The 15,956-nt window shown below is 46.3% G+C and overlaps 1 protein-coding gene across 4 annotated transcripts in view; it reads right to left on the bottom strand.

The window, feature by feature from the left end:
* The window catches only part of SHISA6 (shisa family member 6), a 542,762-nt gene that overhangs the window by 524,492 nt on the left and 2,314 nt on the right, over positions 1 to 15,956 (bottom strand). For all 4 annotated transcript variants that reach the window (XR_009963172.1, XM_062610582.1, XM_062610583.1 and 1 more), the window contains exon 2: positions 3,688 to 3,848. Coding sequence is in view for 3 of the 4 variants with exons in the window: in XM_062610582.1 (XP_062466566.1) it covers positions 3,688 to 3,848 (161 nt within the window). In the remaining variant the exon portion in view is untranslated. The remainder of the gene's footprint in view (positions 1 to 3,687; positions 3,849 to 15,956) is intronic.

Below are 15,956 nucleotides of genomic sequence, written 5' to 3'. Positions count from 1 at the left end.
TCAGTGCACAGCTGGAGAGGTGTGCTCTGACCTAAGCAATCTGTAGACACAGTGTCCAGCTTTTCTTATCTGCAAAGAGCCTACCACCACCAAAACAGCAGCACTGAATAAAAGCAGTGAATAGAAATGACAGTGGAAGTGAGGGTGGGTGGAAGGGGAGCTGAACTGTCCCCCTGGCATCTGAAAAGGGCATGCGCTTGATTCTCAGAGGAAAGCAAAAGTGGCAATGTAGAGATGCTCTTCAGTCAGTTGGGTTCTGATGAACAGCCAGCTCCCACATCACCTGGGGAAGGTGGCCTCTGCAAACTCAGGCTGAAGCCTTCTTGAAACCAGCTGCCTTGTCTGAAGAGACAATTGTCTCTATGTCTAGGATAAAGAGACCTACTCTTTTTCCCTTAAGCATTCATTACACCTGGGTTTTTCTATCTCAAAGCTCAACAGAGAAGTACAGACCAAACCTAACACCAAGGTCCTGTCCCGCTGCAGAGTTCAGAGTTCTGAAACTACCTGCTGTGAAGTGCCTGGGCAAATACACTGAGGACTTTGCCTTGGTCTTGAACTCTCTTTGACAGCCAGTGGCAGTGCCCATGGCTTGGTGGGTTACCAGAGGAAGCTGCACATACCCATCCTGTGATCTCCTGCTGTGATCACCCAAGGGGTGCCTGAGTGATTGCAGGAAGGCCCATGGGACATGGACTCTTCATCAAGGAACATCAGGCACCACCCAGCGAGTGCCTCAGCAGCACCTGCATACGCTGCTTTGTTTGGCCTCTGCTCCCTCAGACACAGACCACCTCCATTTGTCATTGTCACCCACAATCACTTTGTTCACTGACACCAAACCAGCCTAATGGAAAGACAAAGCTATGGCTTATTTAGCAAGACTGAAGGGCTCCCTTCTCATTTGAAGTTTGGAAACAAAAGTTTCAAATAAAACTAATACCAAACTCAATCTCAGCCTGTACACAACAACTATAGTCCTTTCTGCTCGATCAACCCCTCATACGCTGGTGTCCTGAAACAAACCACAGCCAGCAGACCTAATGCTTTTCAGATCCCACAGCAAAACCCTGTAGTTGTGGTCAATGTGCAGCACTAGTGACTACGGCTTTGCCTGGAGCCTGCTACTATATATTGCTGCCTCTGTTCCACACGCACACATACACACACCCCAACCGCCCTTCATTCCTTCCTACTTATTTCTTCCCCTCCTTCCCAAAAAGCCAGTATTGATGGTGACCCCTTTTCTGCTTCCATCCTGGGGCTTACCAGCTTTATTCTAACTTAACATGCTAAACCCCATTCTTGTTTTCCAACTTTTACTTCCCTCCCAACCTAAAACATTTTAGTGTTCGCTTATACGATTTCCTGCTTACAGCAATAATCTGAAGATTAGCTGAGTAACAGTGAATAGTTATAAGGGAGCACTGCCCTATTCTGCAACTGAAACAATATAAAATATCATTAACTGTATAGCTGCTTTATGAGCTTATGATCTTTTGTAAGTGATTAGTTTTCTGTCTCACATGATATATGAGGACATGTTAATAACAGACACAACTGAGCCAGGAACAAGTTCTTTTGGGCAAGGTACAAGAGCAAGTTTTCCCTTCCCAGCTTTGGCAAGGGCTAACTGTGACATTCGGTCCAACTGGCTGCCTGAGGCTGAAGTGATCCATTACCCCTACAGCTGCCAGTGGCTTTGGAGGGCTCTGCTGGAAGTAAAGTCCCTCTCCTTTGTAGCTGGGGTTGAGAACATCTTCTTTCAGTGGGCTGCTCTTGCCTCTGGCTTGACTGTTTCAGCCCTGACCACACTGTGATGGCTTTTCTCCTTCACATGGTATCAGCAAACACACAGACAAGCAGAGGCTGAATGAAGAGATCGTCATCTTTAGCATGACGCATTTTCCTTCCCAGCCATTTTGCCTTGCTCATCTCATGTCCCAGTCCTCAGCAAGCACCAAGTAAACTCCTTACTGGGTGCTGCCACTTGTAGTGTGAGCATTGAACACCCCACTCATGATTCCTACGTTCTGGTCCTTGTGTGCCTCCACTAATGCAGCAGTAAGTATTTAAAATGTCCTTTTAAAATGTTGGAGCCATCAGCTCCATGTCCCTTTAAAATGTTGGAGCCATCAGCTGCCAACACCCGAGAAGAACGCTGCAATCAGCAATTCCCCTCACAAACCTCTCCATTTGACTTCTCACACTTGACAGTGCCTAAACATGGCACTTAATTCAAACCCCCAGTATCCAACTGCTATCTCCTGCTGCAAGCAAAGGATTTCTTCTGCATCCTCACTCAGCATTTACCTGCCCTAACAGACCAACAAGAGCCAATGGGAAGAGAGAGGGTGTCTTCAGAAAAGGATTCATCTCATTGTAAGGCTTATGTCAGAGCTGTTCTTTGATGGTGCCTATACCTGTCCTCTATCCACAAACCCTTATTTCTTGTGTTTCTACCCTGGGCAGAATCACATATGTTCTCAAGAGCCAGCAACAGATATGCAAAAGCACCTTCCTGTTTCAGACAAGCCATCTCATGTACTGTTCTCCAGCCCAACATTTAATTTCACAGTTACAACTCTGGCATGCAAAATTACAGGGTTCAATGGCCTCTGAGTGAAAACTGGGGAGCAAAGAAATCCTTCCCCACACTGCCCTGTCTCCACAGGGTGATGCACATTGCAGTAAAACCTTCTAATGGCAATGGAAACCAACCAGTCACTGCCCTCTCTCACGGGCCCCTTCCACAAACAGAGGAGCACATCAAGCCCTGCAGGTTCTGGAGCAGTCTGAGTTCCTGCCAACTTCTTTCAGAAGCTTTCCCAGCAGGGGCCATTAGCAAAACCTCCTCTGATTGCCAGATCAGGAAATGCCACCCTTCTCTGTGAAGCTGAATAGCTTGTGAGGGAATGAGGGCACACCTATGAGGCACACATCCAGTCACAACTGAGAGGTGGCAAGTGATGGCAAGTCTATCACCTCCCACTTAACAGAGCTGGTCAGCAACCATTGAGACATTTTGACAATTCTCAACATGTGAAGCATTAAGAAAAATCAGCATATTGTGAACTAAGAGGCTGCATCCTTGTGCCACTGGGGAGACAGAGGCAAAGAGCAGCCAAATTAATTGACCAAATTCACTCTGCTAGCAGAAACCAGAAGAAAACATTGTGTGTCCCAATTCCCAGAGCAGTGCTCCTGAAGAACCTCAGGCCAGTGTCTTTAAGCTCCTGGGATACTGTCTAGGTTACCTCCCACACTCTGAGCACATGCCTGTAATTCATCTGAATGAATAAGGTGGCCCCAGTGATGTGGATTTCTTCCTTCTCAGCTGCTGTGTGCAGATAGCCTGACTGTGCTCTACAGTACATGTGTTTTGTTGGCAATCCTAAATGTTCAAACCTGGATGCAAGCATTTTTGTATAAAGTGAATTTATACCTCAGTGATTCTGAATTTTTAAAATGCCTGGAGAGAAGAGCCACTCTGTTCAGCAAAAGCCTTGAAGAACCAGCACCACTGATCCTTGCACTCCTCTGCTCCATCCCATTGCCTCTGAAAGCCATTTATTATCCAAATTTCAGGTTTACAAAATCCACTGTTGTAAAGCACGATGTTCTGCTCACTTCTAACACAGCCCTGGTACAACCACTCAAGAGAGACAGCAGGAAAGCAGCACTTACCTGGGTTACTCTTGGAGGTGCGCACGGGGGTGTAATGGTTTTTGGAGGATGTCCTGACTGGGGTGTTTTCTTTGGGGGAGGTATCTATGGCCGAGATAGTCTCTCTTTCACAGTGTGCTATTGGGATTGGTCCCTGCTGCCTTAAGATGTCAGCCAGAGCCCTGGGGAGAGAGAAATAGAGGGGGAGGGAAATGTTATTTTCACACAGTACTTGGAATGGCATTCAGCATTTTCGTTTCCACAGTCACTGTGGAACAGCAGAAGCTGGATTTCTACCATAAACGGGGGGGAAAAAGGGCAAAAATAACAAAATAAAAGCTATGGCTTAAAGCTCAGTTTCTTTTTTTTTGTGTCTGCTGCACATATTTATAGGCTGGCCTAGCTATTGTTTAGCTTTTCATATGCTTCCACTAATTCACTTCACCCCAGGGTTATGTTATCTTTCCATCTTCTCCTTGCTGGCAGTGACAATGCAGATGAACTGTTCTTAGCACAAAGCCTTTAGAAAGGGCCACCACTGAACATGCCGGAGCCCTAAGACTGCAGCACTGTGATTTTCTAAAAGAGACACCAAAACTGTGCTGCCGAAGCCAAACTTCTTTAAGCCTGAATCAGATTAAGAGTCGGGTTCCCACACTCCTTGTTTTTTAATGCAGGAAGCTCAATACACCAGAGTGGTGGGAGTGGGATTCTTAAAGAAGAACCAGAAGAAAAGGATTAAGCAATTTCCATGGGTTAACACAGCAGTAGCCTACCTTCAGCTAGTTGTCCATTAGGGATTTCTTTAATGGTACTGAGGTCTCTGCTGTTCCCCAAGAAAAAGAAATGTCACAGTTGTATCCAATGTTTTCCCCTTGGATGAGTGCATACTCAAAGAAATTTTTAACTCTGTGAATTACCATGGACACAGTGGAACAACTATGGCATGAAATGCACTGATTTTCTTAGTGCAGCCACAAGTTACCTCTGGAGTCATAGGAAAAGGAGGAAGGAGGTGGCCTGTGTGGATTATAAGGGAGGGTGGCATTTTAAATGGGAAAGAGTTTCAAGGTTCTTTTCTCTCAGCAAAGGGAATATGCCTGATGTCACCTTGGGTATCAAGAAAGATGTAAGGAGAAGAAATTATTCCATTACATATTGATGAGAATGATGCTGGTGTTGCTTGTATCTACTAGCATTCCTTAAATGCCATATTTCTGGTCTTCATACGAGAAACAGCTTGGGACCTGAGTCTCTTCCATTTTCCAGCTCGTTTCCTCTACAGACTACTGTTCCTGTATAATACATGCTCTACAAAAGAAACTCAGTTCTCAGAGGCTTCAGAAGAGGATTAGGTGAGTTTACAACCACCCTGTACACAATAAGAATATTTTAAACCTTATTTGATTATTTATTGTTTACAGAGGGAGCAGGCATAGAGGCTACAACCAGTCATATGCATATGTGGGCATACTGGTGCATACGGAGTAAAGGGGTTGTAACATGCAGGGACATGAGAGCACAGGGGTTTTTGTGCCAAGACAGGCTCAGAAAGAGGTGAATATGAAGATGGGTACTTAGCCATGTCCAAGGTCAGGTCAGGGACTGGTTTACACTTGGAAGTGGTTGTGTGGGATGAGGTAGAGAAAGGCAGTAGGGAAACTCAAAAATGAGGAAGTGGAGCTGGAGGCACTGGTGGGATGGAAATGGAAGAGTACATATCAGTTCTCCCTGAAGCTGAATTTGTTTAACCTGAAAAGAGAGGCCAAGAGAGGACTTACGTCCCACTAATGGGGAGCTGCAAGGGAGACAGAGCAAGGCTGTTCTTGGAGGTATAAGGCAAAGAAGACAAAAGGCACATACTATAGTAAGGGCAATTCCACTTGGTTATAAAGGACCAAAAAGGACACAGTGAGATAGGAAAATACTGAAACAGAGACCCAGAGAGGCTGCGGGATTTTCATCCTTGGAGGTCTTCAAAAGCAGCTGGATAAGGCCCCAACAACCTCCTCCACCACTGGAGTTGCCCTTGATTTAAGCAGATGGCAGGAAGAGTGACCTCCAGAGGTCCCTTCCAACCTAAATCCTGCTACCATTCTGAGTCTAGGATCACCTCCACTCCAGGTCAGCTTGTGTCTCCTGATACTGTTGTCCTGTCTCCTACTGACACCACTCTGAACAGGCACTGGTAGAGACCAAAGGAGGTAGGTCCACCCTACCTCCTGGGTGGACAGTTCACCTCCATTCACTAAAGAGAATAGAGGCAATTGAAGTGAATATACCCTGGAACAACTGGAGCCATACTCCCTCAGATGTGACCTATCTGAGAGCCAACCCCTGAGCCTTCTGCTCTCCACAAGGACAAAACCAGGCTAATACTTCAGTGTGTGAGCAGTTTCTTGTAAGACTATGCTTGGTTGTTCCTTCGTTACAGACAGGACCTGAACTCACTGACCCTGACCACAAAGGATACAGCTCAGTTGATAAGAACAAATTTAATCCCTTCTTTGGTTTTCATCCTGAAGGAATAGTAATAAAAGCAGCTCTCTGGGTTAGTTGTTGGTCACAGCATAACAAGTAAATGATTCCTAGTCAGGTGCCAGCCACATGGAAGAGAGGAGGCTGCTACTCTCAGATGGACTGAAGGTAACACAGGTGACGCTCAGGAAAGTGTCAGACTACACAAGATGAACATCACTATCAAAAGCAGACCTAGATCATAAGTGTATGCAACTAAACCAACATGAGTTCAGCAGTACTGAAGGTGTAGCCTTCTTATGCCCTAAACACACCAAACTGTGTGTCCTCAGTGCTCACTCTTTGTCCTCTTCTTTAACGTCTAACGGAGAAAAAAAAAAAGACTGTTCAGCACCAGCAGAACAAAACATTATAGGTGGGGGAGAAAGTCACACTTGGATCCAACTGGTTAGCTCCTTGCCAATTCAATCACACTGTTGTGTGGGATCCAGTTTATTTCCATAAAGCACTGAGGGCTGAGTCCCACGCTGGTGGAAGGTCAGTCACACTGAGGGAACGATTTGGTCAGTAGGAGTCCCTCAGGTACAGCTAATTGTCCACTGCAAAAGCTTCAATAATGAGACAGTAATAGAGTCACTTTTGCGCCTCGAGTGTACAGCCATTCGGGTACGTTTAGTCCCACTGATGTCAACAGCACCTTAATCACCTGCACGAGGCTGTGAGACACTTCAAACATCTCTCTATGACAACACATCTCTTATCTCAGGAAAACAAACCTCGCTCGCTGCAACGCACTACCTGTGGCACCGCGCGCAGTAGCCAGCGCTGCGTAACTGTGCATCATATCCTGAGATAATGATTTGTGACAGTGTTTGCAGTCATGTCATTCCTGTGAGAACACTAACACTGCCTTCCACGTAAACCCAGAGTATAAATAGCGACAGCAGGGATGTTGTTCCACAGCAGTGCTGGACCAGCAGCACGGGATACAAGAACACTGATGTCTTGCATGGCAGAGACATCCCGAGGCACAGCAGGTCAGGTCCTTCTCTCAGGCATCTCAGCAGCGGATGCTCTCCTGCAACTCTGCACTGAGCACTTTGGGAAGAACCACAGTGGGATGAACACAGTGACCTGACTGCAAAGAGGCCAATGTTTCGGAATACAAAAAGCCAGAAGGGGTGGGTATAAGCAGCAGGGTAACAAGGTCAGGCATCAACTGGGACCCCGATGTTGAAAGGTGAAATCAATAGATTGCTAAAGAAAAAAGAGAGTGAAGGCAAGCTAGAAGAGGGGCAATGGCAGGAGCAACAAAACCAGAGCAGAAGGAGAAAGTGAGCAGAGCAGCACAAAATGGAGGGAATGGGCAGGAACAAACTGCAGTGAAGACCAGACAGATCATGAAGTCCAGCAGTTATGAGGAGGGTACTCATGTCTCAGTCCCAGCATGGTGATGTGAGAGGGAAGAGAGGAGCTTCTTTGCACCTCAACTCAGTGATTCCGTAAAGCTTGTGTTAGCCAGACCACACTGTCCTACTAGAGGGTCCAGCTCCAAGCACCATAAAAAAAGAGGCTCAAAACACAGCAGAGAGAACCCCACTAAGAACCTGACCCTGATCCTTCTAGACCCAGACTAAAGCAAGGACTCCAGGGGGGTTTCTTCAGGCTCAGCAATGCCACTGACTGCAGACCCAGGCTCTTCCTGTAGGAACTCTCACACTGTGAGACGCTCCCATCTTCCCCAGCCACGTCGGTGCCTTAGCTTCCGGACCTCAGCAATTCCACTATAGTGATTTGCTTGCCCCCTGCACCCATGCGGAGAAGTTCCTTTCTCTTAAGTGCTCTGTGCACTGAAGAAGGAAGGATTTACCTGGTATCACTGAGAAAGCTCGAGGCAGAGCTCACAGTCTAATTCCTGCCTCATGCCCCCTTCACTGGCCAAGGAAGCTCCATCTCAATAAGCCCATCCCAGGTGTCCCTGGATATTTGTCAGGTTTTTTTCAGGACCTATCTGTGGAAATGCAGAACTCATGTCAGTGCCCTAAAGCCAGAGAGGACTTCATGGACTGTATTTGATGGTGGTATCTCCAGTCCACACATAACCCTCTCCTCTTGGATTAGAGAGAAAAAAAGACACAGATCCTGGGGAGACAGGGAGAAGCAAAGAGTTAAACCAGAGAGGAGTATCTGGTGTAAGAAGTGAGCTTGCATTTGGCTCCAATGAGCTCTGAGACACATCAGGTACTGTGATGGGGGGACTAGAGTGCAGCCAGAACATCCACCTGCAGAGGTTGAAGGGACCTTGTAGCCAAAGAGAACATGACATTGCAGGGGCTGTGAAGGACCAACTCACCAACCCAGCCACCAGAGTCAACCTGCTGTGCTAATTACCAAAGAGGTAACAGCTCTCAGGTCCTTCACCACATCTTTTCTGAAAGCAGTGTCCTGTTTTCCCAATATCCATGGATTTTCAACACTAATTGATAGTGTGGGCCCAGGTATCCCTTCTAGTGCGTGCAACAGGAGCTTTGGTGACAGCTCCAACATGTGTGGCCTGTGGGAAGTAAGAGTAGAGACGTCTGCAGATGCTGGACAAGAAAAGGTGATGGGAAGAGCTGACCACTTCATCAAGTGCAGGTTGTACGTGTGCAAAGCTTCACTCTATTGCCCTCTGAAAATCTCTCCTTCTGAAAACCTCTCTTGGAGACCACATGGGGTGTCAGAAAACAGAATTGCCTGTTCCAAGGCCCCGTGAATCTGGGGAAGAATGACCAAATGGATCTGGCAGAGCACAATAAAACCAGCAGTGTCTGGCTGAGCTGAATGCCTGCTAAAAGCATAGCTGTGATGGAGTTTGTGGCAGAACTCCAAAGGACTTCAGCACAGCCAGAACTTCACTACAAGTCCTTAAAATAAGAGTGAGGTTAAAGACTCCCCTATGCTCTCCTGCTAACCCAGTAGAAAGAGGCGATTTGTCCAGCTCACAGGGAAGGGTCTCCCCAAGGGAGAGGGATTCCCATCACCAGCAAGTGGCACAGAGCACGGCCGTGCATTATTCCTGGCTTGGGTTGGTGCATGTCCCCAGATCTGCCGCACACCTTGTCCAGCTTCAAGTGCTGACCACACAGAGGCACGTGCTGCCCTTGACCTGTGCTATGCTATGAGATGGGCTCCCACACTGCAGCTCCTGCTAGCTGAATGCTTCTTTCCATGTCGCTCCCCCATGTCAGCTGTGAAGCAGCAGAGGGGAAGGCAAGTGCGCACTGCCTCTCATCAGCTCTCCATCCCTGCTGCCTCCCTGGCATCACCCCTAGGGCATGTGTCTGGCCACACTCTCTGATTTCACTACCAGAGGGATGGGCTTTAATTGATAACACAAACACCTCTGCAAACTGATCCATGGAGGGAAACACGGGGATGGGGATGCTGCTGCCAGCAAACCCCTGTGGGAAGCAGCCTCCTTCACGTGGAAGCAGCTCTGCCAAAGTAGATGATGCTTCAGAAAGTGCAGGCACTCAGCAGTGTGCTAGACATGCACCAGCCCCAGGTCAGCAACAGGGAAAAGAGGTCTCTGCATCTGCCACAAACAAAAGGAGCTGGTACTTCGGAGCAGGGTGTGTGGGGGGAACACTAGGAATGGTTTTTCACCTGAGCTCACATGCGCCCCATCACTGGAGACATTCAAGGCCAGGCTGGACGTGGTTCTGGGTTCTGATCTAGTGGAAAGTGTCCCTGTCCACTGCAGGGGAGTTGGACTCGATGAGTCTTGAAGGTCCCTTCCAACCCAAATTGTTCTGTGATTCTGTGTGGTGGGTACCTACATATGTGTGTATATGAACAGGTGAATGCATCCATGGAGTTAAGAAGTCAAAAAGGCTAAACATTAAGACACTGTGCACCTGCACCCAGCAGAAGTGAGGATAAATTCTTTCTTAAAAATAAAGCCAGATGTCTTCTGAAACAAATCTTTCTGCCAAATACAAGACATATTTGTGAAGCTCCTGGAATTTACACCAGCTTAATGATAATTTTCAATGCAGACTTACTTAGGGATGTACAAAGGACCATATCATTGCCCCAGATGATAACAGAATGAGGCTGGCAGTTTTCCTGACTCATCTTGGTGAACTCAAAACTAAAGCATAGGTGACATAATTACACTACAGATACACACCCAGCGTATGAATGCATGTATGTGAAAGTACATTTCACCTGAAATAGAAGTAGTATAGGAATTACACTGATAAATCAATGAGAAAAGAACCCTCGCTGTGAGCTCATCATCTCTCCTGTCTCTATAACGTGAGGTGAAATCAGCAACTGGAAAGTAAAGATATCGCCTTAGGTAAAGGTTCTGGAGGCTATATATCAAGTAGTAAATATCAGCAGTGCTTAGACTGCACATCTCACACAAGTACTTTCCACATTTAATGCTAATATACAAATTGAGTATGTTTCCTACTATTGCTGTGATGCGAGCAAGGAATTTACTGCAGTCACTAAACTCACAGGTTTAAACAGGTAATACCCATTCCTTTGAATAGTTACACAGCAGGTCCAAGGAGAAATACATGGTTATGTAAAGATTTTATAATTAAAAAGTTAAGATAAATCTCAGAGCTGACATTTCATAGAATCCCAGCCTGGCTTAGGTTGGAAAGGACCTTAAAGCTCATCCAGCTCCAACCCCTGCCATGGGCAGGGACACCTTCCACTAGAGCAGCTTGCTCCAAGCCCCTGTGTCCAACCTGCCCTTCAACACTGCCAGGGATGGGGCAGCCACAGCTTCTCTGGGCACCCTGTGCCAGCACCTCAGCACCCTCACAGGGAAGAGCTTCTGCCTAAGAGCTCATCTCAGCCTCCCCTCTGGCAGGTTAAAGCCATTCCCCTTGTCCTGTCCCTGTAGTTTTTCTGCAGAGAGCTGTTACAGTGAGCAGAAAGCAGCCAGGGCAGCGATGGTCAAGGTGGCACAAGAAGCCACCCACTACCCCCAGCACCACTGAGGGCACAGAGCAGAGACCCACTGCCATGCTAGGCATGGGTCCTCCAGGCATCCACCTTCCACCCTCCCAGTTTCGGCCCCATTACCAACGTGGCTCACGGTCTGAGGTTCCAGAGAGCAAAAGGGACACTGTAGAAGAGATGCACCCAGTAAAGAAAGCACGGGTGCTGTGGGGAGTGGGGAGCAGTGTTCCTGTATGGAAAAGGAGCTAAGCACTGGTCGTGCTCATAGAAACAAAATTAAAACCAGCGGGTCTTCATAGGTTTTCCACAGGCATGAAAATCTGCAGGAATGATGCTGAGAGCTCAGCCAGTACAGAAAAAAAAACAGTGTTTTACTGTTAGTGTTTGTGCTTGGTATCTGCATGCACAAAGCCAGTGACATGGTCTGGGTGGGGCGTCCCTGCCCATGGAAGGGGGTTGAAACTGGATGAGCTTTAAGGTCCTTTCCAACCCAAACCATAGTATGATTCTATGATTAACAGCACTCAGTGGATACACAGCGCTTTGAGAAACACTGCTGTGCACACAGAAGAAGTTTTGTGCACAGGGTATCTGGTTTTGCACAAAACCCTACGTTGTAAACACAGTTAAGGGACTTTAAACTTACTGAAGAAAACTGTTCTTCCTCAAAGAGCCCTTCCATTGAAACAAATGGAGGCTGGGGCTAGAGCTAAAATACAGCAAGATATTTATTGTGAAAGAATTTCAGGCTTATCTTCCTGGGTAATGAGACATTTGAGACTTTCATGCGCTACAGCGCACATAGATCTAAGGAAATACAGATTGCCCATGTGAGTAGGGGCAAAGGCAAGCAAAGAAGCACCATGATCTCATTTTCCTGATAAGGTTCAGATCTTCTTATGTAAAGCAGAAGTTTTAAAAGGCATCTGATCTCCAAGGGCACACAGATCAGCTGTTAGTTAAGGATATGAGAGATTACAAAACTAAAAGAAATAGATGTTCAGAGCTAGGCTGGATTCCCTTGACACCTTGTGATGGAGGGTTGCTAATAGAAAATGTTAATTAGAAAGCAGAAAAATAGCAAATAGATGGGAATTGGAGACACTGAACTGATTTGGTGAAGGCAAGATAGTTCTGAGGGTAGCCTCTTCCTGGTTCAAAAAGAAAGAAGACTCGGAAGCAGCCAGTGGAAGTCTGTAGCTGCTGTGCTGTTATCAAACACAGCCTCTTTATAACATATATTCAGAGAGACAGCACAGCAAAAAGACCCCAAAAAAACAGTTACCAAAGTGCAAAGTGTGCCAAGAGCTTCAGACTGAAGCTTCTCCAGTACATCCTGCTGGGATTTGGTGAGCTCCAGCAATTCAGTGGCAAGAGGAAAAGATTCAGGTCTTCTCCCTGCACGGGAGTTACCCCAACTACAGCAAGGTGCAGAACTGGCTCAAAACAGAAGAACTAGTCATGAGGTACTTCTCTGAGGCCACAAGATTGTGCCTTTTTCTGTTTTACATTAAGCAAGCCTGACACGCGCTTGTGGACCTACATTCTGTGTCTGCGAGAGGAACAGGGCACATCAGAGATGAGTCTCGGAAGCCATCAGGAATACGGAATCCAAAGCAGGGCAAAGAGCAGATAGAAGGCACATGAGTGTGTCAGATGAATGAGACAGAGTGGAATAAAATAAGAAGCAAGAGCATAAACACAAAGAGAAGGGGAAAGAAAGAAGTGTCAGCACCCAAGAAAGAAAATTGTCTAAGGCCAGGTTGGAGCTCACAGCCCCTCTCCTTGCCCTTGGGACATGTGAAGTGTGAAGTTTGTCTGGCTCAAGCACCACACAGCAGCACAGAGCAGAACTGGTGACCACAGTCTGGAAGCCACAGAGCCCAGGGGCCGTGGTGAGGGGCAGCTTGAAGGAAGAGAAAACCTCCCGTGTTTTCAGTTAGCATCATGCAGCAGCAGCCTTCATGCATCTGTGGACAGACAGATCCATTGCCTCTGATTCCTGTTGAAATTCAGGGCTGCAAAGGAAAAATGGCAAGAAATGGATTGATTTAACTGCGGTCTCTACATAGGAAAAGAAAGTTAATGTATAAACCAGTCACTGCTATTATTCACAGCGCAGGGGATGCAAAGGCAGAGACCAAAGTAAAGAGTAGCACAAATATCTTTCTTCTTTGTAACAACAAAGATGCCCTAAGGAGCAGGGTGATGTGAAGCCCTCTGAGCAGTAGGTGTTTGTTTCCCTTCTCCCTTTCAAAAGCCAAAACACCCAACAGCCACACTCCGTGCAAGGACAGATACAGAAGATGGCCTTTTAGCAGATACAAAAGCTAGTTTGCTAGGGAAAAAAAAAAAAAAAAAAAATCACAGCTCTGCTTCGCAGCAGCTACAGAACAGCTGAGCTTCCCCCAGTGCCATCACCATCACTGCCTCCCTCCAGCTCCCAGGCAGCGAGGAGCCGAGAACATTTCAAATCCTAGCTGCAAACTATGAGCAGTTCCCAATCTGATCATTCCTAACTCAGCAGAGAGCACAACGGTGACTGGTGCTGAGGGCTAAACATGGGTCAGAGAGCGATACTACCACCAGGGAATTATTTATGTGCTGTAGCGTGGGGATTTAGGGTCATGGCCATAGGAAGAGAATATTCTGGGTCACCCTTCCTTGTTACAGAAAAACATACTCAGCGTTGAAAACAAACAGCACGTTCACCGTCAAAGCTTTCCTAACGCATTCCCATACTGAAAGTAAAGCAAAGACTTCAGTGCTCGAGAAAAGAAAAAGCTCTGACAAACTGACAAAACCAAACCCTCGTCACAAATGCAGTCAGAGAGCATCAGCAGGCAAAGCGTTGCTGGGTATAGCTTTCAGAAATCAGCCCCAGTTTCTACATGGAGCCCAGCATGTGTTAGCTCTGACAGCGTAACTCCAAAGCAAGATCCAGACAAGAGGTATTCATACATGGTCAGGCTGGAAGATCCTGTAACCATTAAAAAAAAATCAGCCAAGTTTAAAGCATTACAAGTGCTTCTCTAAAATATGAATATTTTAGCTCCTGTTTTTCAAAGTACTTCCAATAGCTGCTCTTAGAAAGGAACTTAAGGATCAGTTACTGTCACTGCTCAGCCCAGAATCACAGCAGTGCTTCTGCTTTAAAGGGACGTGGTTGTGCCTGAAAACAAGCCCAGCTTTTCAGCTCGGCAATGCACACGCGTATCTCCATGCACAGACATCCTTCCACTTCACATGAGAGTACCAGTTCTCCTGTGAATTTGCAAACCCTCCTTTCCATCAAAGGACATCAAATGAGCCCTGCCTCCATCAAAACCTTCTTTCTGAGTTAATAAGGGTCTTCTATAAAAGCTGGATGAGAACTTAGCAGAGAAATAAGATCTACACAGAGTACTGCTAACCAATCATTCATGATGAAATAAAACTGGAAGTGTGATCTTGCTTATGGGGAAGAGCAAGGAAGCCTTGCTTCATCTTCCCTGGGTGTGGGATACTGTTCACTGTGCACATTTTCTAGCCCCCTGCAATGATTTCTGCTTATACTTGTCGTTCTCCTCATCCCAGGGGTTTTGCTGGGATGCACACTGAGATTTAATGCACTTGCCATCACCACAGTGAATTATTCCGGGTGTTACACTTAACTCCAAGTGACACAATCTCAGACACAAATACCTGCCTACATTCTGATTCTCTCCTTCCCTGTTACTCAGCAGCAGTTCTCAGACAAAGATAAACCTCTCCTCATATTTGCATTCTGCTTCAGGCACTGAGAGCATTTTACCTCTGACTGATGCAGCCCCTGTCTGCTGGAGATGCCCTTCATAATATTTAAACCGTCATGCGATGTTGATCAAGTTCAGGTAACACAGCTCTGAAAGGTATAATCTTTTACCAGCTACCATATCATAGAAGTCAATCAACTCCTTATAATGCTCTGAAAGCCAAGCTCTCCAAGCACTCAATCTGCCATTCATACTTCTACACACAGGTGAATCATTTTACCAGACCTTATCTAAATAAAGAACAGCGAGCATCAAAGAAATTAAAACATCAGGAATAATTCAGACGAGTCTGGCAACACCGTCTCTGCTTTTACAGGGTGTCGGATCCAACCCTGGAGCCAGAGGAGAAGCAACATACGGGCACCCAAATCAGATTTCCAAATTCAGTGTGAAGAGAAGGCACAGAAAAAGTTGCCTTGAAGCCAGAAGAGCTCAGTGGTTGGGAGACTGAGCCCCTGGTTATGAAAACACTTAAAAGAACATGTTTTCTAAGGTACTTTCAGGACTCCTGACTGCACAGACACAAGAGACCTGAAAGATATTAGAGATTTTTAACACCATGAAGTTATTTTCTCTCAAAGTCAGAGCAGGTTTGTGATTGAAAACATGGCCCAGACCCTCAGCAAGCATAAACCTGCATTACTTATTGTCCCCATTGAACGCACAGTAACTCACATCAGCCAGCACCATTTACAAAGGGAAGAGTCTAAAACACATCTTCCCAAAGACATAAAATCTGCATCACTTGTCTCCTTTTCTTTGTAAAAAGCTACAGTTTCTCCCATGAGACACTGTTGGCTGTGACTGAAGTTCAGCCTTAAAAACACGGTCAATGATTTTAATGGTTTTGATTAAAATTTCTTCCTTACTTCCTTTATGAATCATTATCTGTTAGAGATGAGGGCTCACCCCACTCACGCTCACAAACTGCTCTTATACAGAAGCGCCTCACTAATTTTTATGTTCAAACACAGGAACCTCCCGGATTCGTAGCACGCACGAAGTACATCAAACACTAAATAGGAACTGAGAGAATACATGCATGTGTCCAAC

This window comes from Pezoporus occidentalis, unplaced genomic scaffold (genome assembly GCF_034315485.1).
Source record: "Pezoporus occidentalis ecotype Australia unplaced genomic scaffold, CSIRO_AGI_Poc_V1 ctg148, whole genome shotgun sequence".
In the NCBI taxonomy this organism is placed as follows: Eukaryota; Metazoa; Chordata; class Aves; order Psittaciformes; family Psittacidae; genus Pezoporus; species Pezoporus occidentalis.
This window is presented reverse-complemented; position numbering and strand designations above follow the sequence as displayed.